The sequence below is a fragment of the Lepus europaeus genome, chromosome 6, assembly GCF_033115175.1.
Source record: "Lepus europaeus isolate LE1 chromosome 6, mLepTim1.pri, whole genome shotgun sequence".
Classification (NCBI taxonomy): domain Eukaryota; kingdom Metazoa; phylum Chordata; class Mammalia; order Lagomorpha; family Leporidae; genus Lepus; species Lepus europaeus.
Window position 1 is genome coordinate 54,821,780 of NC_084832.1, and position 26,545 is coordinate 54,848,324.

At 42.3% G+C, this 26,545-nt stretch overlaps 1 protein-coding gene across 3 annotated transcripts in view; it reads right to left on the reverse strand.

The window, feature by feature from the left end:
- Positions 1-26,545, reverse strand: part of MTRF1 (mitochondrial translation release factor 1) — a 36,816-nt gene that overhangs the window by 6,682 nt on the left and 3,589 nt on the right. For 2 of the 3 annotated variants that reach the window (XM_062194112.1, XM_062194111.1), the window contains exons 3-9: positions 25,299-25,390; positions 23,506-23,587; positions 22,830-22,937; positions 14,013-14,185; positions 8,954-9,071; positions 3,158-3,294; positions 2,226-2,324 (exon numbers count right to left, since the gene is read on the reverse strand). In XM_062194112.1, the coding sequence (XP_062050096.1) occupies positions 2,226-2,324; positions 3,158-3,294; positions 8,954-9,071; positions 14,013-14,185; positions 22,830-22,937; positions 23,506-23,587; positions 25,299-25,390 (809 nt within the window). The remainder of the gene's footprint in view (positions 1-2,225; positions 2,325-3,157; positions 3,295-8,953; positions 9,072-14,012; positions 14,186-22,829; positions 22,938-23,505; positions 23,588-25,298; positions 25,391-26,545) is intronic. The other variant, XM_062194113.1, reaches the window with a different exon arrangement.

Sequence of the window (26,545 nt, forward strand, 5' to 3'; positions counted from 1 at the left end):
TCTTTCCCATCCACCTCGTCTGTTCTGTCCACTATCTGTTGCCCTGTAGTTAAGATTCTTATCACCAGCGCCGGGGCTCAATAGGCTAATCCTCCGCCTGCGGCGCCGGCACACCGGGTTCTAGTCCCGGTCAGGGGGCCGGATTCTGACCCGGTTGCTCCTCTTCCAGTCCAGCTCTCTGCTGTGGCCCAGGAGTGCAGTGGAGGATGGCCCAAGGCCTTGGGCCCTGCACCCGCATGGGAGACCAGGAGAAGCACCTGGCTCCTGGCTTCGGATCAGCGGGGAGAACCAGCTGCAGTGCGCCGGCTGCAGTGGCCATTGGAGGGTGAACCAACGGAAAAAGGAGGACCTTTCTCTCTGTCTCTCTCTCTCACTGTCCACTCTGCCTGTCAAAAAAAAAAAAAAAAAAAAAAAAAGAACCAAGAAAAGGTCAAAGCTTTCTGGCTCCTGCCTTTTCCATATAGTCTTCCACAGGAACTGGTTCATTTTCCCCTTCACTGGCAGCAAAAGGAGAATTTTCCAGTGCTTCGTCATTAATGTGCTAATGTCAAAAAGTCCTGGCTAGTCAGGATTCAGGTAGGCTGATGTTCAACCCAGCAGCTTAATTGTAACACCTGAACCTAATGAACACACATTGTGGTGCACAGAATTCTAAGGTGCCTTCTGGTGCACACACCATGTATAATTCCCTCTCCTGGGGCAGGCACTGTGGCGTAGTAGGTTAAGCATCTGCCTGCGGTGCTGGAATCTCATATGGATGCTTGTTCATGTCCCAGCCACTCCTCTTCCAATCCAGCTCTCTGCTTATGGACTGGGAAAGTAGTGGAAGATGGCCCAAGAGCTTTGGTCCCTGCAGCCACATGGGAGACCCGGAAGACACTCCTGGCTCCTGGGTTCAGATCAGTTGATTCTGAGTTAATTAAAAACTCAACCAGGTGGGTTAACCTAGTCAGGCAATCCTTAAAAAGGCTTGAGTTATTCCTGCAAAGAGAGATTCAAAGTGGGAGAGGGCAGCTGGAGGGAGCCACACAGTAAGTAACTTCCATGGCAGGAACCAAGAACAGCCTTCAGTGTACTGCCACCTAGAGAATGGGGCCTCAGTACTGCCACTAAGGCAATGGATTCTTCTGACCACCACATGAGTTTGAAAGAAGACCTAAGTTTAAGGAAAGTGTGCAGCCCAGTAAACATCTTTATTTCAACCTTGTGAAACTGAGCAGAACTAATCTCAAATGTACCCAGATTTCTGACCTATGGAAGTCATGGGACAATGAATGGGTATTGTATTAAGCTGCTAAGTTTGCAGTAATTTATCTGGCAATAGAAAAATTATTTTAAAGATTTATTTATTTATTTGAAAGTTATACAGTTATCTGTGATTGAAGTTACACATGTTTGAAGAGTTATACAGACAGAGAAGGAGAGGCACAGAGAGAGAGGTCTTCCTGGCTCCTGGATTCGGATCAGCGCAGATCCGGCCATTATGGCCAGTTGGGGAGTGAACTAGCAGATGGAAGATTCTCTCTCTGCCTCTCTTTCTCTCTCCATGTAACTCTGACTTTCAAATAAATAAGGAAATCTAAAAAAAAAAAAAAAGTCATGTGAACAGTTTAAAAAAAATAATAAGTGGAGCAGCCGGGACTCAAACTGGCACCAGCTATACCACAGTGCCAGAATGACAGAGGGAGAGCATAAATTGTCCATTTGCTGGCTCACTCTCCAAATGGGCACAATAGCCAGGTGTGTGTCAGGCTAAAACCAGCAGCCAGGAGCTCATCTGGGTTAGTCACAGGGGTAGCAAAGATGCAAGTACTTGGGCTATCATTAGCAGAAAGCTGGACCAGAAGGGGAGCAGCTAGGACTTTAACTGGCACTCCCATATGGGATGCCGGTGCCTCAAATGGTGAGGCAAGCCACTGCAACACAATGCCACATTTTGATGCCCTTTTCCACATTTTGATGCCCTTTTGTATATGTATATTGAATATATGCTAACACACTGTGACTGAATAAAAAGAATTTGGAACTTAAAAAGATGGCTATTTCAGACTGGCATAAAGATTTTATTTCTTATCTGCAAACAAACATGTTTGTAAATTTTAGGGTACTAATATAAACTGGCTTAATGATTTTAAATTGGTAATATTTTACATATAACTCTCTAGAATTTGACTATACTGTCTTTGAAAATTAAGGATATATGGAGAATATTCAGTAAATGTTACCTTAATGTCACGAACTTCATATGATATCCTGTGGTCAGTGACTCTATCCTGGGTGAAATTATATGTCCGAATTCTCTCTGACTGGGCTCTGGTTCCCACCTGCACCACAGCAAAAGCAATTCATATTTTAACTTTATAATAACCTTCATTACAATGGAAAATATACTTGAAAGTAGATTTCCTATGTTACCAGTTTAAATATTTTCTTAAAGTCATATATACAAACTGACAAAGAAACATGAGCAGAGCTTCATGTTTAAGACTATAGGTTTGTATCATTTAGTTACGGAATAAAAGTGGATGTTTCTTTGATACTCCAAACTCCAAATATATTGGGACTGGCATTGTGGCACAAGTTAAGCCACTGCCTGCAATGCCAGCTTCCCATATTAGGGTACTGGTTTGTATCCTGGTTACTATATTTTTGATCCAGCTCCCTGCAACAGTACCTGGGAGGGCAGCAGAAGATGGCTCAAGTACTTGGGCCTCTGCTGCCCATGTGGGAGACCAGGATGGAGTTCTTCCACTGCTCTCTCTATCTCATACCCTCTCTTTGCTTTTCAAATAAATAAAGATAACGCTTTTATAAAAAGAAAAACAACATAGGTTTTTAAATTTAAAAATCTGAAAATGTCAACTTCCAAAGAATTCTTGTCTTTTATGACAATTATGATGTAAACACTGATGGGAAATACCTAGGAATTCATGTTTAGTTTCTACATCTTTCATCCACTCACTTGCAAACTGGCATTCCCAATTTAGCCATATTTTGTCAATATATATGCTTATAAGTTATTGCTTGCATAAAAATAAGCACATTTCCCTATGCTCTAAGACATTTCAATTTGATCAAGAACAAACATTACATCTCCTACATAAAATAATGACTTTTTATCCAGAGTTACTAAATGATTACAGGAAATTAATCTTACCTGCAGTTTTCTAGCACTTTGTTGTTGACACTTGTCTTTCTCAATAATCTGCTGATAGAGTCTAGCTCTCAACACACGCAAAGCTATTTCCTTATTTTTTATCTGTGAGCGTTCTTGTTGGCATTCTACTACTAGTCCTGAAAAATAACAAGGATCAGAGATTAACTACAGTCTCCACAGTCCAAATTAAGACAGAACTGAAGAACATTGAAAAGGAAAGGCTAACCAGGAAAAGATCACAAAACATAAAAACATCTTAGATTCAGCATACCTCAGGACCTGTGCCTGGGTTTTGATGGTAACAGCTGTAGATGGCTGTTTACATTCTGGTTGAGAAGACAGAGCAGATGGTTACACAACAGGTTGAGCAGCCCTATTCTGAAAACCCCACAATCAAAATCCTAAACTCTTTGAGCACTGATATAACACTTAAAGAGTATGGGAGCACTTCAGATTTTTAGATTAGGGATGCTCAACTGGTAAAGTCTATATAAATATTGCTAAATCTGCAAACTCCAAAACTTGAAATACTCCTAGTCCTAAACATTTCGGATAAAAGATACTCAACCTATATTTTTATTCCCTGAGCTCTGGCTCTCCCTCCTTAGTTCACGTTTTAACTGACAGAGAAAAAATATACATACTTAAAGAATACCATATGATATCTCAATACATGAATACATTGTGTAAAGTTTATATTGGTTTTGGGGCCAGCGCTATGGCGCAATGGGTTTAAGCCCCAACCCGCTGTGCCGGCATCCCATATGGGCACCGATTCAAGTCCCTGCTGCTCCACTTCTGATGCAGCTCTCTGTTATGGCCTGGGAAAGCAATGGAAGATGGCCAAGTCCTTGGACCCCTGCACCCATGTGGGAGACCCAGAGGAAGTTCCTGGCTCCTAGCTTTGGATCAGCTCAGCTCTGACTATTTCAGTCATTTTGGGAGTGAGGCAGCAGATGGAAAACTTTTCTTTCTGGCTCTACCTCTCTCTGTAACTCTGTCTTTCCAATAAATAAATCTTTTTTTTTTCATTTATTAAACTTTTATTTAATGAATATAAATTTCCAAAGTACAGCTTATGGGTTACAATGGCTTCCCCCCTCCCATAACCTCCCTCCCACACTCAACCCTTCCCTCTCCCGCTCCCTCTCCCCTTCCATTCACATCAAGATTCATTTTCAATTCTCTTTATATACAGAAGATCAATTTAGTATATGTTAGGTAAAGATTTCATCAGTTTGCCCCCATATAGCAATACAAAGTGAAAAAATACTGTTGGAGTACTAGTTATAGTACTATTATAGTTATATTAATATAATTATATATAATATATAATATATAATATATATTATATATATTATATATTAATATAGTTATATTAAATAACAGTGTACAGCACATTAAAGACAGATATCCTACATAATATTTTTTTTAAATTAATTAATTTTCTATGCCATTTCAAATTTAACACCAGGTTTTTTTTTTTTTCATTTCCAATTATCTTTATATACAGAAGTTCGATTCAGTATATAATTAGTAAAGACCTCATCAGTTTGTACCCACACAGAAACACAAAGTGTAAAATTACTGTTTCAGTACTAGTTATAGCATTACTTCACATTAGACAACACATTAAGGACAGATCCCACATGGGATGTAAGTACACAGTGACTCCTGTTGCTGACTTAACAATTTGACACTCCTGTTCATGGTGTCAGTAATCTCCCTAGGCTCTAGTCATGAGCTGCCAGGGCTATGGAAGCCTTTAGAGTTTGCTGACTTTGATCTTATTCCGACAGGGTCATAGTCAAAGTGGAAGTTCTCTCCTCCCTTCAGAGAAAGGTACCTCCTTTGATGGCCCCGTTCTTTCCACTGGGATCTCACTCACAGAGATCTTTCATTTAGGTTTTTTTTTTTCCATGGTATCTTGGCTTTCCATGCCTACAATACTCTCATGGGCTCTTCATCCAGATCCGAATGCCTTAAGGGCTGATTCTGAGGCCAGAGTGTTGTTTAGGACATCTGCCATTCTATGAGTCAAATAAATAAATCTTAAAAAAAAAAAAGGATGCTGGGAAAGATTTTAAAAATAATTATTGGTTTAAACAAACCTTACAAAAATTAAAAAAAAAACATACTTTACACAAAAATCCACTCAAAATGGATAAAAGAACTAAATCTATGACCTGATAACATCAAATTACTAAAGAACATTGGGGAAACTCTGCAAGACATTGGCATAGGGGAAGATTTCTTGGAAGAGACCTCAGAAGCACAGGCAATCAAAGCTAAAATTGACAAATGGGATTACATTAAGCTGAGAAGAAATTCACCAACAACAAAACAAACAATCCAGTTAAGAAATGGGCAAAGGACTTAAACAGGCTGTTTTCAAGAGAAGAAAACCAAATGGCCAACAGACACTTGAAAAAAATGCTCAGGATCACTAGCCATCAGGGAAATGCAAATCAAAACCTCAATGAGGTTTCACCTCATCCCAGTTAGAATGGCTCTCATACCCAAATCAACAAACAAATGCTGGTGAGAATGTGGGGGAAAAGGTATCCTAATACACTGCTGGTGGGTTCAACCATTCGTGGAAGACACTATGGAGATACCTCAGAAATCTGAATATAGACCTACCATATGATCCATCCATCTCCCTCCTGGGAATTTACCCAAACCAAAAGAAATCAGGATATTAAAGAGTTATCTATCTGTAGGGGCTAATGCTGTGGCATGGCATGTAAAGCTGCAGCCTGCAGTGCCGGCACCCCAAGTGGGCGCCAGTTCAAGACCTGGGTACTCCATTTCTGATACAGCTGTTGCAGCCAACTAGGGAGTGAACCACTGGACAGAAGAACTCTCTCCCTCTGCCTCTTCTCTCTCTGTGTAACTCTTTCTTTCAAATAAATAAATAAATCTTAAAAAAAAAAAGGTAAGCATCCATGTCTTATTTCAGATCTTAGAAAAATTCAGCTTTTCCCCACTCAGTATAATCTTAGCTGTTGGAATGCTATATATATTGAAGTATATTCCTTATTGAATCTACCAAATGAACTCATAGTGTACTACTTGGACAAGCAGCAAATGCTATTTACCTGTTCATTATACAAAAACAGTAAAGATTAGTTTTGCCAAAATACAAATATTTAAAAGAGGAAAAGAGAATCAAAATCTTCACCTACCATATTAAGAAGTTAATATGTAATCTCTATAATTACTTAATCAGAAGAGCACTATTTGCCTATTATTTAGAAATACTGAGGTAATTATCAGAAAAATAGCTAAAAGAATTTAAAGTTGTTGTCAATAGGAAATAGGAACTTAAGTAGGAGGAAGATGAGTGGGGGAGAGGTAAAATGTTCAAGGAGCTTCTGTTTGTTGACATAGGCCTTTACCACTGCGCTTTTTTTTTTTTTTTTTTTTTTTTTTGGACAGGCAGAGTGGATAGTGAGAGAGAGAGAGACAGAGAGAAAGGTCTTCCTTTTGCCGTTAGTTCACCCTCCAATGGCCGCCACGGCCAGCGCACCGCGCTGATCCTAAGCCAGGAGCCAGGTGCTTCTCCTGGTCTCCCATGGGTGCAGGGCCCAAGCATTTGGGCCATCCTCCACTGCACTCTCGGGCCACAGCAGAGAGCTGGCCTGGAAGAGGGGCAACCGGGACAGAATCCGGCGCCCTGACCGGGACTAGAACCCGGTGTGCCGGCGCCGCAGGCGGAGGATTAGCCTAGTGAGCCGCAGCGCCAGCCACCATTGCGCTTTTAAAGGCATATGCATGTAACATGAAAAAGGAAAGAAAAAGCAAAAAAGATTTTTTTTTTGCAATCTAAAAATGATAGAAATATTTTAAATTACATTAAAGGACTACAGATCTATTTCGTAGTAAATCAAAATTACCAACATTCAAAATAACAGCATTAATTCAGCACAGCCTAAAGGAGCTAGCAGTTAATGCATAAGGCAACAAAAGATCCCTAGCAGTGACACATCCAATACTGGTTCTGTGTTTCATTGTACTTAGGCTAGAGCAATTCTGGACGCTCACTCCTGTTCAGCATGACCAAGGCAGCTTCTCTGAATCGGTCTGGACACCATCGGCATACTGTGTGAGAGATACCCATCCTAACCGAAGGAGAATGTGAACACAACAGGGACCTCAGATCAACAATCCCAGTGACAACCTTTAGTGGTTTGTGTCAGGAACCGCACACTACCAGAGGACTATTTCCTTTCAAATGCTAAATGGTTTTACAAGACATGAAAAAAAGTATAAAAGCAATGGGTGGGCCTTTGGCACAGCACTTAAAATGCCAGTTAGGAGGCCTATATCACATACTGGAGTGCCTAGGTTTAAGTCCTGCTCTGTTCTAAATTCCAGATTCCTGCTAATGTGATGGCTCAAATGGTGGGTCCCTCCCACTTTTGTGTGAGACCTGGATTGAGTTCCTGGCTCTTCCACTTTTTTTAAATTTTAAAATTTTTTTTAAATTTACTTGTTACTCAGTTTTCTAACAATTTTCTCTATAATAATTATATAATGAAAGTAGCCCCATTCCCTAAATTGTCTTTTGCTTTTTTTATTTACTTGAAAGGCAGAGTTACAGAGAAAGAAGGAAAGACAGACAGAGAGAGGGGGGGGGTGGTCTTCTATCCTCTGGTCCGCTTCCCAAATTGCCGCAATGGCAAGGGCTGGACCAGGTAGAAGTCAGGAGCCAGAAGTTTCTTCTGGGTCTCCCATGTGGGTGGCAAGGGTCCAAGCACCCGGGCGATCCTCCACTGCCCTCCCAGGTGCACCAACAGGGAACTGGATCAGAAGTGGAACAGCCAGGACCCTAACCGGCACCTCTATAAAATGCTGGCACTGCAGGCAGCAGCTTAACCTGCTACGCCACCACACTGGCCCCCCTGGCTCTTCCTTTGATCTGGCCCAGTCCCAGCCACTGCAGGCATTTCGGGACTGAACCAGTGGATGAGAGTTTTCTATGTCTGTCTGTATGTAAAATGAATAACTAAATTTTGAAAATGCATATTTTAGGGGCCGGCACTGTGGCACAGTGGGTTAACGCCCTGGCCTGAAGCGTCAGCATCCCATATGGGCGCCAGTTCTAGTCCTGGCTAATCCTCTTCCAGTCCAGCTCTCTGCTATGGCCTGGGAAAGCAGTGTAGGATGGCCCAAGACCTTGGGCCCTTGCACCCACGTGGGAGACCCGGAAGAAGCTCCTGGCTCCTGGCTTCAGATCGGTGCAGCTCCAGCCGTTGTGGGGCCGAGTGTGGGGAGTGAACCAGTGGATGGTTCTCTCTATTTTCTACCTATTCTCTCTATTTCTACCTCTCTCTGTAACTCTGTCTTTCAAATAAATAAAACAAATCTTAAAAAAAAAAAAAAAAAAAAAGAGCCCAAAAGCATATTTTAAGAAAGTACAAAAGGGCCAGGGCTGTGGCTTAGCAGATAAAAGCCACCACCTGCAGTGCCGGCATCCCATATGGGCACCGGTTTGAGTCCCAGCTGCACCACTTCCAATCCAGCTCCATGCTAATGCACCTGGGAATGCCACAGAAGATGGCCCAAGTGCAGGGACCCCTGTACCCACATGGGAGGCTTGGAATAAGCTCCTGACTCCTGGCTTCTGATCAGCCTAGCTCCAGCTGTTGTGGCCATTTGGGGAATGAGCCAGCAAATGGAAGACCTTTCTGCTTTTATTTCTTCTGCCTCAGTGTAACTCTGCCTTTCAAATGAATAAATAAATCTTAAAAAAAAAAAAAAAAAAGTACAAATGCAAAGGCACTTGCTTACCTGTGGGGATATGGACAAGTCTGACAGCACTGTCTGTTGTATTAACATGCTGCCCTCCTGCTCCTTTGGCCCGAAATGTATCTATTCGCAAATCTTTGGGATCCACTTTCACATCTACCTAGAACAAAAGGCGCAGCATAAGTAAATTCTGCACTCTGTGAATACATTAATACTAAATTCAGTCCAAACTCTTTCAAATAAACTGCCAAAGAGGAGAGAGAACTAACACTAAAGAAAGAACCATAAACTCTATTCCTGTAGATTATGAGACCACTGGGTTAAGTAATCTTTCATAAGTTTCATCATTCACTATCCCACAGTTAGATTAAATATAACATACAAATTATATTAAAAAATACATCAGAGAGTATGTATGTTTATTACCGTTGATTCTTACTATTTCTGGAACCACTATTTGCAAGTTTGCCTACTCATGAAATTTATTGGAATGTCTTAAACCAGTATCTATGGCATTTTGACTGTCACTTGCAGAACATTGAGAAATTTGAGTTGTTCTACATTGGTATATTCCTAGCTGAAATTGGACAAGGTGACATTCTGCCTTTCTGTTTCAGCACATTTACAGAGGTGACCAAGGAATAGAGATGTAAAGGACAGGACCATGTAGTTGAAGATACCCCAGCTCACAGTGGGTGTTTGAAGTGGTGGTTAGGATGCTGCTAAGGATACCAGCACCTGTCTGGGAATAAGTCCCAGCTCTGCTTCTAGTTCTGGGCTCCTGTCAATGCACACCCTGAGAGGCAACAGGTGATGGCTCAAGTACTTGGGTCCCTATCACTCACCTGGAAGATTCAGATTGAATTCCAGGCTCCAGGCTTTGGCCTGGCCTAGCCGTAACTGCTGGGACCATTTGGGGAGTGAACTACTGGGTAGAAAAATATCTCTCTGTCCCTTTCCCTCTCTTTCTCCCTTTCAAATAAATGAAAATAAATATAAAGTAAAAAAGAAGCTCCATCTATGGGGCCAGTTGAATGGGATTTGAATCCCAACTGGTCTCTGTTTGTGGGGCAGCCTGAGGCAAGTTACTTGATACTTCTGAGCTTCATTTTCTCTTTTGTAAACAGACCCATCTACCAAGATGGGTTATTTTTGGGATAAGATACAAGATTATAATTTATGTGAGATATGTGTATGTGTGTATATAAACATTGATTTACTAAATACTGAACCATTACTCCTAACATTGACTTAGCAAATACTAAACCACTGCTCCTAAATGGTTCAGTATTCTTAGAGGGATCTTCAAAAAGTTCATAATGTATCATGAAAAACTATGCATGAATTTCAAAATTTTTATGTACCAAAATCAACATCTTTTCATTTCATTTTCCATGAATTTTTTGAAATATCATCATATACCACTTAGTTGGTTGTTGTTTTGTAGGTTTCCTCTAAAATGACTAATATACAATGGAGAAACAGATTACACAGCTTTTGTTAAAATATACTTGTGTTGGCTACCTTAAAATTTCAATAAACACTTAAGATTAAGAGGAACTTCCATTTTCTTGTGGGTACAGTATATTAAGCAATTATATATACCAATGTATATACTTAGTGAAATAGGCCAGTCACAAAGGGACAAATACCATATGTTCTCCCTAAACTGTGATAATTAATAGAGCACCTAAAAAGAAATCTGTAGTAGTGAAATTGACACTTTGAGAAGCAATGACTTAAACAGCCCTTGTCTTAACTGTAGAGGAACAGGTTTTTGTTTTTGTTTTTCTTGATACTATCTGTTGAACTCTTTACTTAACACAGTTAATCATATGTGTATAAAATCAATTGAAAATAGATCTCAAAAAAATAAGAGTGGGAATAAGAGAGGGAGGAGGAAGTTTATAACTGAAAAGCTGTACAGTTCTGCATACATTATTATGGACTTACTTCTAAGGTTACAGTTTAAAAATCTGTCATGGGGGTGGCGCTGCGGCTCAATAAGCTAATCCTCCACCTGTGGCACCTGGCACACTGGGTTTTAGTCCCGGTCAGGGTGCTAGATTCTGTCCCGGTTGTCCCTCTTCCAGTCCAGCTCTCTGCTGTGGCCCGGGAAGGCAGTGGAGGATGGCCCAAGTCTTTGGGCCCTGCACCCGCATGGGAGACCAGGAGAAGCACCTGGCTCCTAGCTTCGGATCAGCGTGGTGCGCCGGCCGCAGTGCACCGGCTGCAGCGGCCATTGGAGGGTGAACCAACGGTAAAGGAAGACCTTTCTCTTTGTCTCTCTCTCTCACTGTCCACTCTACCTGTCAAAAAAATAAATAAATAAAAATAAATAAAATAAAAAATAAAAACTTGTCACAGGACCACAAATCCTATGAAGCTGGGTGGTAAAAATACCATCTTAAGTGTTAAATTGATCATATTAAGTGTTAAAGTGAACATATAGATAGGATTAAGTGTTAAAGGGATTATATAAATAAGATCAGTGTCTGGTAATAATAATAGATAGAATTTAAAAGGAGAGAATGTTCTAACAAGGGAAGCAATCCACACAGCAGACTCATAGAATGACAATCACTTTCAATAGCTCTCTGACTTCAGAATCAGCCCTTAAGGCATTCTGGTCTGGCTGAAAAGCCCATGAGAGAATTTCAGGCATGGAAAGCCAAACCACTATGGCAAAAATATGTCCTAAATAAAGGATTTCTGTGAGTGAGACCCCAGGGGAAAGAAGTGGCCATCAAAGAAGGACGTACTTTTCTCTGAAGGGAGGAAAGAACTTCCATTTTGCTTATGGCCTAGTCTAAATACTGATGGAGATTGTGGATTCAAAAGGCTTCCATAGCCTTGACAGCTCATGTCAAGAGCCTCAGGCAATCACTGACGTCATACATAAGAGTGTTAACTGTTAAATTAACAACAGGAGTCACCGTGAACTAACTTCCCATGCATGACCTCTGTCCTCAATGAGTTGTATTATAAGAATTAACTGTAAAATTTATTCTCAAACTGTGTGAGTGTGTGTGTGTGTGTGTGCACGCATACCATTGCAACCATCTGGGGAGTGAACCAGCAGATATAAGGTCTCTCTCTCAATGTCTCTCCCTTTCTCTCTCTGTCACTCTGCCTTTCAAATAAATAAAAATGAATCTTTAAAAGATAAAGAAAAGAAAGACTTTTTACTCTAATTGAAAAGAAATATAAATAAAAAAATGCAAGAAGTTGGGGGGGAAGAAGCCTATGCTATATTTGAACTGGTAATAATAATAATATGAAACTGATTTAAAAATGTGTATTTCCGCCTAGCGGCGCCGGCACACCAAGTTCTAGTCCCGGTTGCCCCTCTTCCAGGCCAGCTCTCTGCTGTGGCCAGGGAGTGCAGTGGAGGATGGCCCAAGTACTTGGGTCCTGCAACCCATGGGAGACCAGGAGAAGCACCTGGCTCCTGCCATCGGATCAGCGCGGTGCGCCGGCCGCAGCGCGCCAGCTGCGGCGGCCATTGGATGGTGAACCAACGGCAAAGGAAGACCTTTCTCTCTGTCTCTCTCTCTCACTGTCCACTCTGCCTGTCAAAATAAATAAATAAATAAATAAAATAAAATAAAATGTATTTCCAAGATCTGTTCACTGAGTCTGTAAGAATGGATACCCCAGGGCTAGCACACTGGTACAGTCCATAAAGCTACCTACCAGCTGCATGCTGGCATCCCAATTGGGCACCGGTTCAAGTCCCAGCTGCTCCACTTCCGATCCAGCTCCCTGCTAAAGGCCTGGGAAAAGCAGTGGAAAATGACCCCCTGCCACCCACACGGGAGATCTGGAAGAAGCTCTTGGCTCCTAGCTTTGGCTGGCTCAGCCCAGGCTGTAGTGGCCATGTGGGGAAGGAACCAGCAGATAGAAGATCTCTCTCTCTCTCTCTCTCTCTCTTCTCTCCCTCTCTTTCTGTAACTCTTTCAAATGAATAAATCAAAAATCAGGGGGAAAAAAAAAGAATGGATACTCCAGTAATAGGAGCATATCTACCCAAATCTTGATTTCTGTGTATGTTCCATACCATAAAGACCTGGCTGACTCCAGATTTGAGACAAGATAGTACAAGATGACCCGAGATAACTAATTGAACCAAAAAATCAAGACTCAAAGAGTAATGGGGTCATTTCAAGAGGACAAAAGGGGTACACTAAAAAGCCTACTAAGAGTCAAATTTGGAATAATTTGAATGTCAGCAAGAATAATGATTACAGCACACTGAATTACAACATTAATCTGAATCTCAAGGTCAGTACATAAAACTTGATTTATCAGTTTACACTGAGATCCAGCAAAAGAGAAAGAAAGTAGGCAGAAGGAGGCAGGAAAGAGAAGGCAGTAGAATGTCAATAAATTTTTGAATGACACAAATAGAAACTATGAATGAAAGGTGGTTGGGAATAAGATATATGTACCCTAGAGAATATTCAGTAATTACCAAGGAAAAAATATACTTTTACAATGGAGATAATTGTGTAGTTACCATCTTAATTAAATGATCAAACTAAACCTCACTAAAAGTGGGACAATCTGGCAAATATGCTTTCTGGTAAGATGCAACATGACTATGACTGCACCTATAATCTATTTATTCTTGAATTAAATGTGTAACCATAGAGGCTGGCACTGTGGCGGAGTGGGCTAGGCCTCCGCCTGTGGTGCCAGCATCCCATCTGGGCACCAGTTCATGTCCTAGATACTCCTCTTAAAATCCAGTGCTCTGCTATACCTGGGAAAGCAGTGGAAGATGGCCCAAGTGCTTGGGCCCCCACATCCACATCAGAGACCTGGAAGAAGTTCCTGGCTCCTGGCTTCAGTTTGGCCCAGCTCCAACTGTTGTGACCATTTGGGTAGAGGGCCAGCAGATGAAAGACCTTTCTCTCTGTCTCTCCCTCTATCTCTAACTCTATCTCTCAAGTAAGTAATAATAATAATAATAATAATAATAATAAAAATCCAATCCGTGACCATAAAAAACAGCAGCAGATTTTTCTGGGAGCTAAGGTGTCTCAGCACAATCCCCATTTTCGTAGAGGGAGATTTCAAGGCGCCCTAGCAGAGTTACCTCATCGGGCTGAGGAAGGACGATGACGGACGTCGTCCCTGTGTGAATACGTTGCATCCTTGATGACAGGCCCACCTCAGGGATTCGCTGCACTCGGTGAATCCCGCCTTCATACTTCAAATGCTTATAGACACTGTCACCAGAAACTCGAGCGGCGGCATGATGTAGTCCACCTAGGGAAAAAACCCACAAACAGCTATGAATTCTACTTCCAGACAGATTGAAATCCTCAATGTCTCTAACCTAAAAGCCTGAAAGTGAGTATATAGCCTGAGATACAAAGCTACATTTTCCAAATGTTCATGAATCAATACGTAAAAGAAAACATAACAAAATACTAGTTCTGGTTATCTTTGTGGAATAGAATCACTGTTTTTTAAAGATCTATTTATTTGAATGTCAGAGTTACAGAGGAGAAAGAGGAAGAGACAAAGACACACACACACACACACAGAGAGAGAGAGAGAGAGAGAGGGAAAGAGAGAGAGAGAGAGAGAGGGAGAGAGATCTTCCATCCACTGGCTCACTCCCCAAATGGCCATAATAGCCAGGGCTGGGCCAGGCCAAAGCCAGGAGCCAGGAGCTTCCTCCAGGTCTCCCACATGGATGCAGGGGCCAAGCACTTGAGCCATTTCCGTTGCTTTCTCAGCTGCATTAGCAGGGAGCTGGACTGGAAGTGGAGCAGCCAGGATTTCAACCAGTGCCCATATGGGATGTCAGTGGCACAGACAGCGAGTTATCCCACTATACCACAGCACTGATCCAAGAATAACTGATTTTTTTTTTTTTTTTTAATTTTTGACAGGCAGAGTGGACAGTGAGAGAGACAGAGAGAAAGGTCTTCCTTTTGCCGTTGGTTCACCCTCCAATGGCCGCTTCGGTAGGCGCGCTGCGGCCGGCGCACCGGGCTGATCCAATGGCAGGAGCCAGGTGCTTCTCCTGGTCTCCCATGCAGGTGCAGGGCCCAAGTACTTGGGCCATCCTCCACTGCACTCCCTGGCCACAGCAGAGAGCTGGCCTGGAAGAGGGGCAACCGGGACAGGATCGGTGCCCCGACCGGGACTAGAACCCGGTGTGCCGGCGCCGCAAGGCGGAGGATTAGCCTAGTGAGCCACGGCGCCGGCCTGAATAACTGATTTTTTAAAATTTTACTTACTTTTTTTGTTTGTTTGTTTGTTTGTTTGTTTCTAAATTTCCTGTAATTAGGGGCTGGCGCTGTGGCACAGTGGGTAAAGCCACCACCTGCAGTGCCAGCATCCTATATGGGCACTGGTTTGAGTCCTGGCTGCTCCACTTCTGATCCAGCTCTCTGCTATGGCCTGGGAAAGCAGTAGAAGATGGTCCAAGTCCTTGGGCCCCTGCATCCATGTGGGAGACCTGGAAAAAGCTCCTGGCTCCTGGCTTAGGATCAGCACAGCTCCAGCCATTGCAGCTGATTGGGGAGTGAACCAGTGGATGGAAGACCTCTCTCTCTCTCTCTCTCTCTCTCTTTCTCCCTCTGCTTCTCTCTCTGTGTAACTCTGACTTTTCAAGTAAAATAAATAAATCTTTAAAAGAAATAGAAAATAAATTTCCTATAATGAACAATTTCTATTATAGTCAAGAAAAAAAATACTAGGTCCTTTTCTGCATTGAACCACCCTGTGCAATCTTAGGCCATATATTAAAAAAAAATGCTCAAAACCCAATAGTGTCATAACATTGAATACTTCTATAGGTTCTTCTAAGTTTTCAAGAATTTGTTGAAAGTTTTTTTTTTTTTTTTTTTTAATTTGACAGGTAGAGTTATAGACAGTGAGAGAGAGAGAGAGAAAGGTCCTCCTTCCATTGGTTCACTCCCCTAATGGCCGCTACGGCTGGTGCTGCGCCAATCCAAAGCCAGGAGCCGGGTGCTTCCTCCCGGTCTCCCATGCAGGTGCAGGGACCCAAGCACTTGGGCCATCCTCCACTGCCCTCCCAGGCCACAGCAGAGAGCTGGACTGCAAGAGGAGCAACCGGGACTAGAACCCGATGCCCCAACCAGGACTAGAACCCGGGGTGCCAGCACCACAGGAGGAGGATTAGCCAAATGAGCCACGGCGCCGGCCAAAAGTTAGCTCTTGCTTAACTGGAATAGACTGATTATCACTGAAAATTCTTAATGCCTATATTATCTTTTTCTTAGGTAATATGTTTCAAACAAACTTTTTAAATGATACAATAATATACAGATAGAAAAAATCATAAGAATCAAATATATGATTTAGTGACAACCACTCTGATCAAGATAAAGAACTTTGCCAGTCACCCCACAGACCCTCCCATAGTGCCCTTTCCAGTCATAATTCCTCCCTTCCCCATGAATAATCATTATGCTTTTATTCCTTTCCTTATAATTTCATTATCTAAAAAAATGTGATGATTTCCTTTTTCCACAGGAAATAATTTCATTGCTATGCTACAATGCCATACGTCCCTTTGGGGAGGCTGGAAGAAAGATTAGTAGTATAAAGATTTTTTTTGGCAGTGTACCACAGTCTTTCTTCAAGAGACTCATCTTCCCCTTCATTCAAGGGGTTTTGGGTTTGTAAACAGGCTCAAGTCTGGGAACCGAGGGGCAGTGACTCTGCTCTTATGATTTAGGTTTGACTTTTGTTCACTTGACCTAGAACTTTTCTCTTATAAGATCAAATAAGAAATTAGGAGACTTTCTATATATTTTACTTCTAGCAATACCACAATCAACATTGCAAGTTTGCAAAAGTCAGACTATTGTGATTGCTGCATTGACTCTGATGTCCAACACAGCAACTGTGTACCTCTCGCTTTGGTAGCTGAGTGCTGCCATCCTGGGATCCAATTACTCTCATTGCTCTTAGGTTTTCCCATTCACTATAAGCTCGGACCTTTAGAAGAGTGATCATTGAGCTCTAGAAGAATATTAGGGGCCGGCGCCATGGCTCAACAGGCTAATCCTCCGCCTAGCGGCGCCGGCACACCAGGTTATAGTCCCGGTCGGGGTGCTGGATTCTGTCCCGGTTGCCCCTCTTCCAGGCCAGCTCTCTGCTATGGCCCGGGAGTGCAGTGGAGGATGGCCCAAGTGCTTGGGCCCTGCACCCCATGGGAGACCAGGAGAAGCACCTGGCTCCTGCCTTCGGAACAGCGCGGTGCGCTGGCTGCAGCACACCGGCCGCGGCGGCCATTGGAGGGTGAACCAACGGTAAAGGAAGACCTTTCTCTCTGTCTCTCTCTCTCACTGTCCACTCTGCCTGTCAAAAAGTAAAAAAAAGGACTTGGGCCATCCTCCACTGCACTCCCGGGCCACAGCAGAGAGCTGGCCTGGAAGAGGGCAACCGGGACAGAATCCGGCGCCCCGACCGTGACTAGAACCCGGTGTGCCGGCACCGCAGGTGGAGGATTAGCCTATTGAGCCACGGCGCCAGCCAACTTGGGCCATCTTTTACTGCTTTCCCAGGCCATAGCAGAGAGCTGAATTGGAAGTGGAGCAGCTGGGTCTCAAACTGGCGCCCCTATGGGATGCCAGAACTTCAGGCCTGGGCGTTAACCCACTGCACCACAGCATTAGCCCCAAGGAATCTCTTTAACTCTGAAAATATTTCAATCATTAGATAACAGGTTTACAGAATAATTGTATCAGATATACACTATTTATTAAGAGCCAAAACGCTCCACTAATTCCATAAAGACTTTCTTGTAATCATTTAGTTTGGACTGTTTACATAATGGCTGAGTGTTGTCTCTGTTCCTTAATCACAAAACCACAAGACTTTAAAAGCTGTGTCATAGATGAATTTTTGCACGCAAGTAAGCCTCAGCTTTTAGTGCCGTGTGAATTTCTGTGGATATCTGTAATTTCTTCTCTACTGCAACTAATATTAGAATGAAAAAATAATATATATGTAAATACCTATTTTAGTAAGGTAGAGATTTTTTTTCCTTTTCTCTATTTCAGTCTTTACTTATCAACATGGTTTCCTTCTCCTAATTAGTAATAGCCAAAAAAATCAATATTTTACAAGTTGTGAGCCAGCGCTGTGGTGCAGTGGGTTAAAGCACTGGTCTGAAGCACCGGCATCCCATATGGGGGCCAGTTCCAGTCCCAGCTGCTCCTCTTCCGATCCAGCTCTCTGCTGTGGCCTGGGAAAGCAGTACAAGATGGCCCAAATGCTTGGGCCCCTGCACCCATGTAGGAGACCCAGAAGAAGCTCCTGGCTCCTGGCTTTGGATCGGCGCAGCTCCAGCCGTTGCAGCCATCTGGGGAGTGAACCAGCGGATGGAAGACCCCTCTCCCTCTGTCTCTACCTCTCTCTGTAACTCTGTATTTCAAATAAATTAAATAAATCTTTAAAAAAAAAAAGTTGTTTTATAATTTCAATGAAGAGAGCGGGAAAGGGGAGGGTTGCGAGTGGGAGGGAAGTTATGGGTGGGGGGAGGAGCCATTGTAATCCATAAGCTGTACTTTGGAAATTTATATTCATTAAATAAAAGCTTTAAAAAATTTTTTAAAAATAATTTCAATGAAGAGATGTTTATGCTTAGTCTTTCATTTTAAAGGCAATCAAGTAGAATATTTTAAAGGTCTCTTTTTAAAAAATAATTTTTGGGCCAGCATAGTGACTCAGCATGTTAAGTCGCCTCCTACAATGCTGGCATACCATAGGGCGCTGGTTCAAGTACCGACTACTACACTTCTGATCTAGCACCCTGCTCATTTGCCTGGGAAAGCAGCAGAAATAAGATGGCTCCAAGTCTTGGGAAACCTGGATGAAGCTCCTGGCTTCAGCCTGGCCCACTCCTAGCTGTTGTAGCATTTAGGAAGTGAATCAGAGGATGGAAGAACTCTTTCTGTGTAACTCTGCCTTTCAAATAAATAAAATAAATCTTTTTAAAACATAATTTTATTTTTTTAAATATTATTATTTTATTTTTCTAGTGAACCAGTGTATCTGAAAGTCTCTCAACTATTGTTTATGCTGTTCTATAAACCTAGAACACAATCTTTCTTCCTGTTATTAAGCTCATGACCCTTTTATTCCTTCTTTTTAAAAGAAAAATATTTGAAAGCCAGAGTGACAGAGAGATGGAGAGAGAGAGCTATCTTTCATCTGTTTGTTCAATCACCAAATGGCTGCAACAGATGGGCCTTGTCCAGGAAGTAGCCAGGAGCCTAGAACGCCATGCAGGTCTCCCACATGGGTGGAAGTACGTGGGCCATCATCTATTGCTTTCCAGGTGCATCAGCAGTGAGCTGGATTGGAAACGGAGCAGCTGGGATTTGAAGTTGCACTTCGATAGGATACCGGCAGCTTAAGCTGATGCGCCACAATTCCAGCCCTCTTTTATTATTGAAGATTCTATTTAAATACATATTTCAGGGCCGGCGCCACGGCTCACTAGGCTAATCCTCCGCCTTGCGGTGCCGGCACACCGGGTTCTAGTCCCAGTCAGGGCGCCGGATTCTGTCCCGGTTGCCCCTCTTCCAGGCCAGCTCTCTGCTATGGCCCGGGAGTGCAGTGGAGGATGGCCCAAGTCCTTGGGCCCTGCACCCCATGGTAGACTAGGATAAGCACCTGGCTCCTGCCATCGGATCAGCGCAGTGCGCCAGCAGCAGCGCGCCACCCGCAGTGGCCATTTGGAGGGTGAACCAACGGCAAAAGGAAGACCTTTCTCTCTGTCTCTCTCTCTCACTGTCCACTCTGCCTGTCAAAAAACAACAACAACAACATATTTCAGAAGTCACTAATGACATTCTCCACTATTCTCTCTTTTATAATGTTGCTGATTATATTCTTGAAATTCTCTCCTTTGCTTCCATAAAAACATACTATCCTCATCCTTTTTATTCTTATCTGACTCGTTTTTCTTTATCAACTGGTCTATCATTCTAAATTTGGCCATTATCCAGGGCTTGGTGCCCTAAATGTTCCCTCTTCTATTCACTCACTCTCCCAAAATCAGATATTATCTCTGTGCTAATAGCTATCAAGTCTCTCTCCTGAATTCTGTTCTCTCACAAAAGCTCTAGTTATACAACATAAGCATTTACTTAGTATTCCCAAATGGATGCTCAATATAACCTCAGTCTTAATATTCAAAAAACACTCATTATTTTTCCCAAATGGGCTCTACATTCCCACTTCCATTCCATTCATGAATGAATATCACAATCCTCTTGGCTAGACAGATCAGAATCCCTGTGGCTCATCCCCCGTGTGCCGGAACAGGTTAATGGGATGTAGTATAGCTCTGGACTAAATAGATTTCAATTTAATCCCAGGATTGCCATTACTTATTGTGTGAACTTAGATTAGTTGCTTACTCTCTGAGCCTAGATTCTGATCTGTAAAATGAGATTAATAATATCTATTTCACAAGGTTATAAGGATATATAGAGGACACACTGAGCAAGCAACAGCCCCGTTGGTATCTAGTTATCAAACCTTGCCCACTCATCCTTTGAAGGTTTTTTTCACATGTATCCCTACTCTGAATGCTTAGTCACGCCTGGATTGTTCTAACCACCTCTTTGCAGTCTCCCGTAAATCTAGCCTCTTTAATCTATCCTTCATACTGATGTCAAAGTAATCTTCCTAAAAAATATATTGTAGCAGGCTGGTGCCGCGGCTCACTTGACTAATCCTCTGCCTGTGGCACCGGCACTCCAGGTTCTAGTCCCAGCTGGGGCACCGGATTCTGTCTCGGTTGCTCCTCTTCCAGTCCAGCTCTCTGCTGTGGCCCAGGAGGGTAGCGGAGGATGGCCCAAGTGCTTGGCCCCTGCACCCACATGGGAAACCAGGAGGAAGCACCTGGCTCCTGGCTTCGGATCAGCACAGCATGCCAGCAGTGGTGGCTATTTTGGGGATGAACCAATGGAAAGGAAAACCTTTCTCTCTGTCTCTCTCTCACACTAACTCTGCCTGTAAAAAAAAAAAAAATGTAGCAAATAATATTCAAATTCAAAAAATCTTCAACAATTCTTTATACCTTCTCAATCAAAGCTTGTTCAATTTTTTTTTTTCTTTTTAAGATTTATTTATATATTGGAAAGGCAGAGTTACAGAGAGGCAGAGAGAGAGAGAGGGAAAGAGAGTGAGAGATGTTTTCTATCCACTGGTTCACTCCCCAAATGGCTGCAACAGCCAGAGCTAGACCAACCTGAAGCCAGAAGCCTGGAGCTTCTCTTGTGTCTCACACATGGGTGCAGGGGTCTAAGGACTTGTGCCATCTTCTACTATTTGAAAGAGTTATACAGAGAGAGAAGGAGAGGCAGAGAGAGAGAGAGAGAGAGAGAGAGAGAGAGAGAGAGAGGTCTTCCATCCGATGGTTCACTCCCAAATTGGCTGCAATGGCCAGAGCTGTGCTGATCTGAAGCTGGAAGCCAGGAGCTTTCTCCGGGTCTCCCATCCAAGTGCCAGGGCCCAAGAAATTGGGCCATCTTCTACTACTTTCCCAGGCCATAGCAGAGAGCTTGATTGGAAGTGGAGCAGCCAGGACTTGAACCTGCCCCCATATGGGATGCCGGCTCTGCAGGCAGTGGCTTTACTCCTTAGGCCACAGTGCTGGCCCTGCAATACTTTTCAATGCAAAGTAAATATCTATCTTCCAAAGGAGAATTTTCTCTAATTCCTTCCTAGGAGTATGTTTCCCTTTTTTTTTCACTCTCTTCCCCTAGCTAAGAACTCTACTATAGTAGACCATTGTGATGGTTGAGCCTATGTCACAGTGTTTAGCAGATACAGACCAAATATTTTTAAATGGGACAACAAGGCAGATGTTTAGCCTAGTAGTGAAGATGTCCGTTTAAAGGCCCATGTCCTGTATCAGAGTACCTGAGTTGAGTACCCAGCTTCTGTTCTTGACTCCAGCTTCCTACTGATGCAGACTCTGGGAGGCAGTGGTGATGGTTCAAGTAACGGCTCCTGCAACCCATGTGGGAAACATATACTGAGCTTCTGGCTCCCAGGTTTGGAGTAACACACCCTTGACTGTTTCAGGCATTTGGGGATTGAACTAGTTGATGAGAACTCTAGCTGTTTGTCTCACTGCCTCAAAAATAAACAAACAAAAAAACAAAACAAAACAAAATACGAGACTCTGAGTGGGCATTTGATGCAGTAGTTAAGACAACTGGATCCCATACTGGAATCCATGGGTTCAAGTCTTGGCTCTATTTCTGATCCAGCTTCCTACTAACATGCACCCTAGGCAGCAGATGATGGCTCAAGTAGCTGGGTCCCTATCACCTATGTAGAAGACTGGATTGAGTTTTGGCTCCTGGCTTCAGCCTGTCCAAGTCCCAGCTGTTGCAGGGCATTAGGGAAATGAATCAGTGGATGGAAGATCTCTGTCTCTGAAATAAATTATTTAAATAAATAAGTAAATTTTTTCCTAAAAAAAATGGTACAACATTGGGACCAGCGCTGTGGCGTAGCAGATAAAGCCGCCACCTGCAGTGCCAGAATCCCATATGGGCGCCGGTTCTAGTACCGGCTGCTCCACTTCTGATCCAGCTCTCTGCTATGGCCTGGGAAAGCAGTAGAAGTTGGCCCAGGTCCTTGGGCCCCTGCACCCACATGGGAGACCTGGAAGAAGTTCCTGGCTTTGGATCGGCGCAGTTCCGGCCATTTGGGGAGTGAACCAGAGGGTGGAAGACCTTTCTCTCTCTCTCCCTGCCTCTCCTTCTCTCTCGGTGTAATTCTAACTTTCAAATAAATAAATACATCTTTAAAAAAAAATGGCACAACATGGTTTTAATCAACATCAAAGGTAAAATGCTTTTCAACATCTTCTATGGACACAATCTTTATATATGCCTACCATATTCTGCTGGTGTATAATTCAAAAGTTCAAATTTCCAGTGTTTATAACATGAATAGTTTTGGTACATGTCAAATATTTCTCGGGTAAACTGTTGGCAGATATCACCTAAAAGAAAACAGAAAAAATACTCAGTTGGTACAACTTTCTAAGTGCACCATCCTCAGATACAGGCCTCTTAGGAAATGAGGAGTAACTATTATCTGAAGTTACATACACTTGATGGACTTTCAAAATCACAGTGATATCAAATCAAGGTAAAAATCGAGTATTTGCGGGCTGGTGCTGTGGCACAATAGGTAAAGCAGCCACCTGCAGTGCCAGCATCCCATATGGGCACTGGTTCAAGTCCTGACTGCTCCACTTCCAATCCAGCTCTCTGCTATAGTCTGGGAAAGCAGTGGAAAATGGCCCAAGTCTTTGTGCCACTGCACTCACATGGGAGACCTGGAAGAAGCTCCAGGCTCCTGGCTTCGGATCAGCCCAGCTCCAGCCATTGTAGCCATCTGGGGAGTTGTAGCCATCTGGCCATCTAGTGGATGGAAGACCTCTCTCTTTCTCTCTCTGCCTCCGTAACTCTGCCTTTCAAATAAATAATAAATAAATCTTTGAAATTTAAAAAATTTTTAAAATCAAGTATTTTTTAGATCATTTACAGTAAAATTATTTGATTGACCTCCAGTAGTTCTTCCAGATATCACCTCTAAAATAACATCATTTTTGTCATATTTCTCCTTTGGTACTAGATTCTGGAAAAGCTGGAAAAGAAAAAAAAAATCAATGTTGATGTATATATATTTTTTTCAGTGTACTATTGTTATTTCAACTTATGAGAAAAGCTTTCAAAACATTTTAAAAAATTAGTTAGGAACAAAATCATATAGTACCCCAATGAGGTTAGTCCTAAAATGCTATAATAAGTAAGTCTAATTAGGTCTAAACTAGGTTATGAATTCATATTAACAATGAGGTTACTTTTCAGGGTATTTCCTAAAACACTATCAGAATATCTTAATTTTCTAAAATGCAGAAGTTTAGATCAAAGTACAGAGTGTCTGCCTCTTATAATTAGTTTTGAACAGTAGCTTCTTTCATCTGAGTGAAGCAAGGCTTTGAAAGACTTCATTTGGAGAAAATGAAGACTTTCACATGTGATTGCACATCCTCCTCTGCCATACATGAAAGCAGGCACCACGTCAAGCCATGCTTTCTCAGCAGAGGCCCTCATGTTTAAAACACTGTGTTCCAGACTCCAAAAAGGTTCAAATAGGTTTTCAACCATGACCAGAAAAAAAAAATTTTAAAAAGCTTCCTTCAGTGGAGGATGGCCCAAGTGCTTGGGCCCTGCACCCGCATGGGAGGCCAGGAGGAAGCACCTGGCTCCTGGCTTCAGATTGGCATGCCAGCTGTAGCAGCCATTTGGGGAGTGAACCAACGGAAAATGAAGACCTGTCTCTCTCACTGTCTCACTAGACAACTAGACAACAACTCTGACTGTCAAAAAAAAAAAAAAAAAAAAAAAAAAAGCTTCCTAACAAAGGAATCAACTTTCCTCTTGAGAAGAAAAGGGAATCATTTTCATTATTACTAAAAGGTTTTTCAAGTCAAACTAAAAACACCTTTATGTCATGGCTCCCCCTATTGCCAATTTCTGAAATATTCCATCTCCGCTAGAAATTATATGATCTGTGGGAGAAAATATTAGACTAAGAGTCAGATATCTTATTTCTGTCTTTGCTTAACTGGTTAAATTCACAATAAAAATAATTGATATCTCTGCTTCAGCCCTCTAACCCCTCAAAAAGTCCCTTTCCTGGATACCAAGAGTAAGAACATCGAAGGTAGAAGGAGGGCAAATAGGACAGAGGGAAATACGTAATACAGGACTGTGCTCTTCATTGTCTTTATAGAGAAATCATCCACTGAGCTAGAAAGACACCAGAATTTCGCACTTAGACCTCTAGAAGACAGCAACTAAGCTGATGTAGTATCACGAACCCTGAGAGACCTCAGTATGCCAGACACTTACTAGTACAAGCTAACGACTTGTGTTAACCAACTGCCTCTGCACCACTGGTTTCAACCCATTCTACCCAGAGTGTTTATTTTCAATCCTTTATTAACAAAATCACCATGAATCCAGATACCCTAACCCTTCTAACACTTAAAATATGTTGACTATTCTCTATGTCCAATCAATATTTTCACTAGCATGTAAGTAAATTGCCTGGCAAATTAATAGACTCAGCTTTGAAATTTGATTTGGAGGGGAGGGTGGTCTTTTATTCTTTGAAAGAACAATATCTTCAGTCTCATTCTGCAACCAATCACAGTACAAAATCCAACTTAATCACATATTATAAATAACCCTTAAGAAGCCAAGATTTGGAAAGCACCAAAGTTAGTCTAGCAAGAACAGCTTTCCTTTATTTTAACACTGTTCAGATTGGTGTATTTCCTAAAACATACCTCAGAGTATAACATGTTGATTTTTTCATCAATGGTTTGCCTTTCTTCCAGTGCAAGCACTTGTAACTGCTTTTCATCTTGTGTATTTAGACCTAAAAATCAATAAGAGTAAAGTTTTTAAATGATTACAGAGAAACTCTTAAATAGCTAACTCAGTGTTGCCTACTAATTTTTATTTCAGTTGGGAAGGCAACCCATGCATAGGAGTCTTCAAAATGTTCACAGAAAATCTGTATAATGAAAAAACTGCCTGGATTTAAAAAAATTTTTGCAACAAAATAAATGTACCTTTTAATTAAGTTATTCCATTAACTTTTTGAAGTGCCCCTGTATTTGGTAAGTGTGTCTAAAAAGCTCAGTGTAAAAACTGTATGATCTTGTTCCTCAAAGCCTCTGATTTGAATGTTCAGAATTATAGAAAGTAAATAATTAATCAAACAGATTTCAAAAGGATTCAGTAATTAAATTTAAACTCAAATAGGGGCCAGCGCTGTGGTATAGCGGTTCAAGTCCCGGCTGCTCCTCTTCTGATCCAGCTCTCTGCTATGGCCTGGGAAAGCAGTACAAGATGGCCCAAGTCCTTGGGCCCCTGCACCCACATGGGAGACCCGGAAGAAGCTCCTGGTTCCTGGCTTCGGATCAGCACAGATCTGGCCGTTGCAGCCAATTGGGGAGTGAACCAGTGGATGGAAGACCTCTCTCTCTCTCTCTCTCTCCTCTCTCTGTAAATCTGACTTTCAAATAAAATAAATAAATCTTAAAATATATATATATATATATATAGTTACTTTGACCATTCAAATACAAAAATATTTGCAAAGTAATGTAGTTAGCTTAGTGCTTGGCATATAGTAAGATGTAATAAATGTAACTGTTATTATTACCTTAGAAAAGCAGAACTGTTCAGCTAGCAGAGTCTTCAGAAATTATCTACTCCAGGGCCCATGTGGCGCTGCAGCTTATGATACCGGCACCCCATGTCAGAGTGCCAGTGTGAGTCCTTGCTGCTCTGCTTCTGCGCCAGCTTCCTGCTGATGCTCCTGGGAAGGCAGCAGAAGGTGGCTCAAGTGCCTGGGCCCCTGCCTCCCATATGGGAGACCAGGATGGAGTTGCCTGATTCAGACTTGGCTGTTGTAGCCATTTGGGTAGTGACCCAGTGGATGGAAGTGCTCTCTTGCTCACTCTCTCTCTCTCATTCTGGCTTTCAAATAAACAAATAAATATTTTAAAAATCTATTCCAATTTGA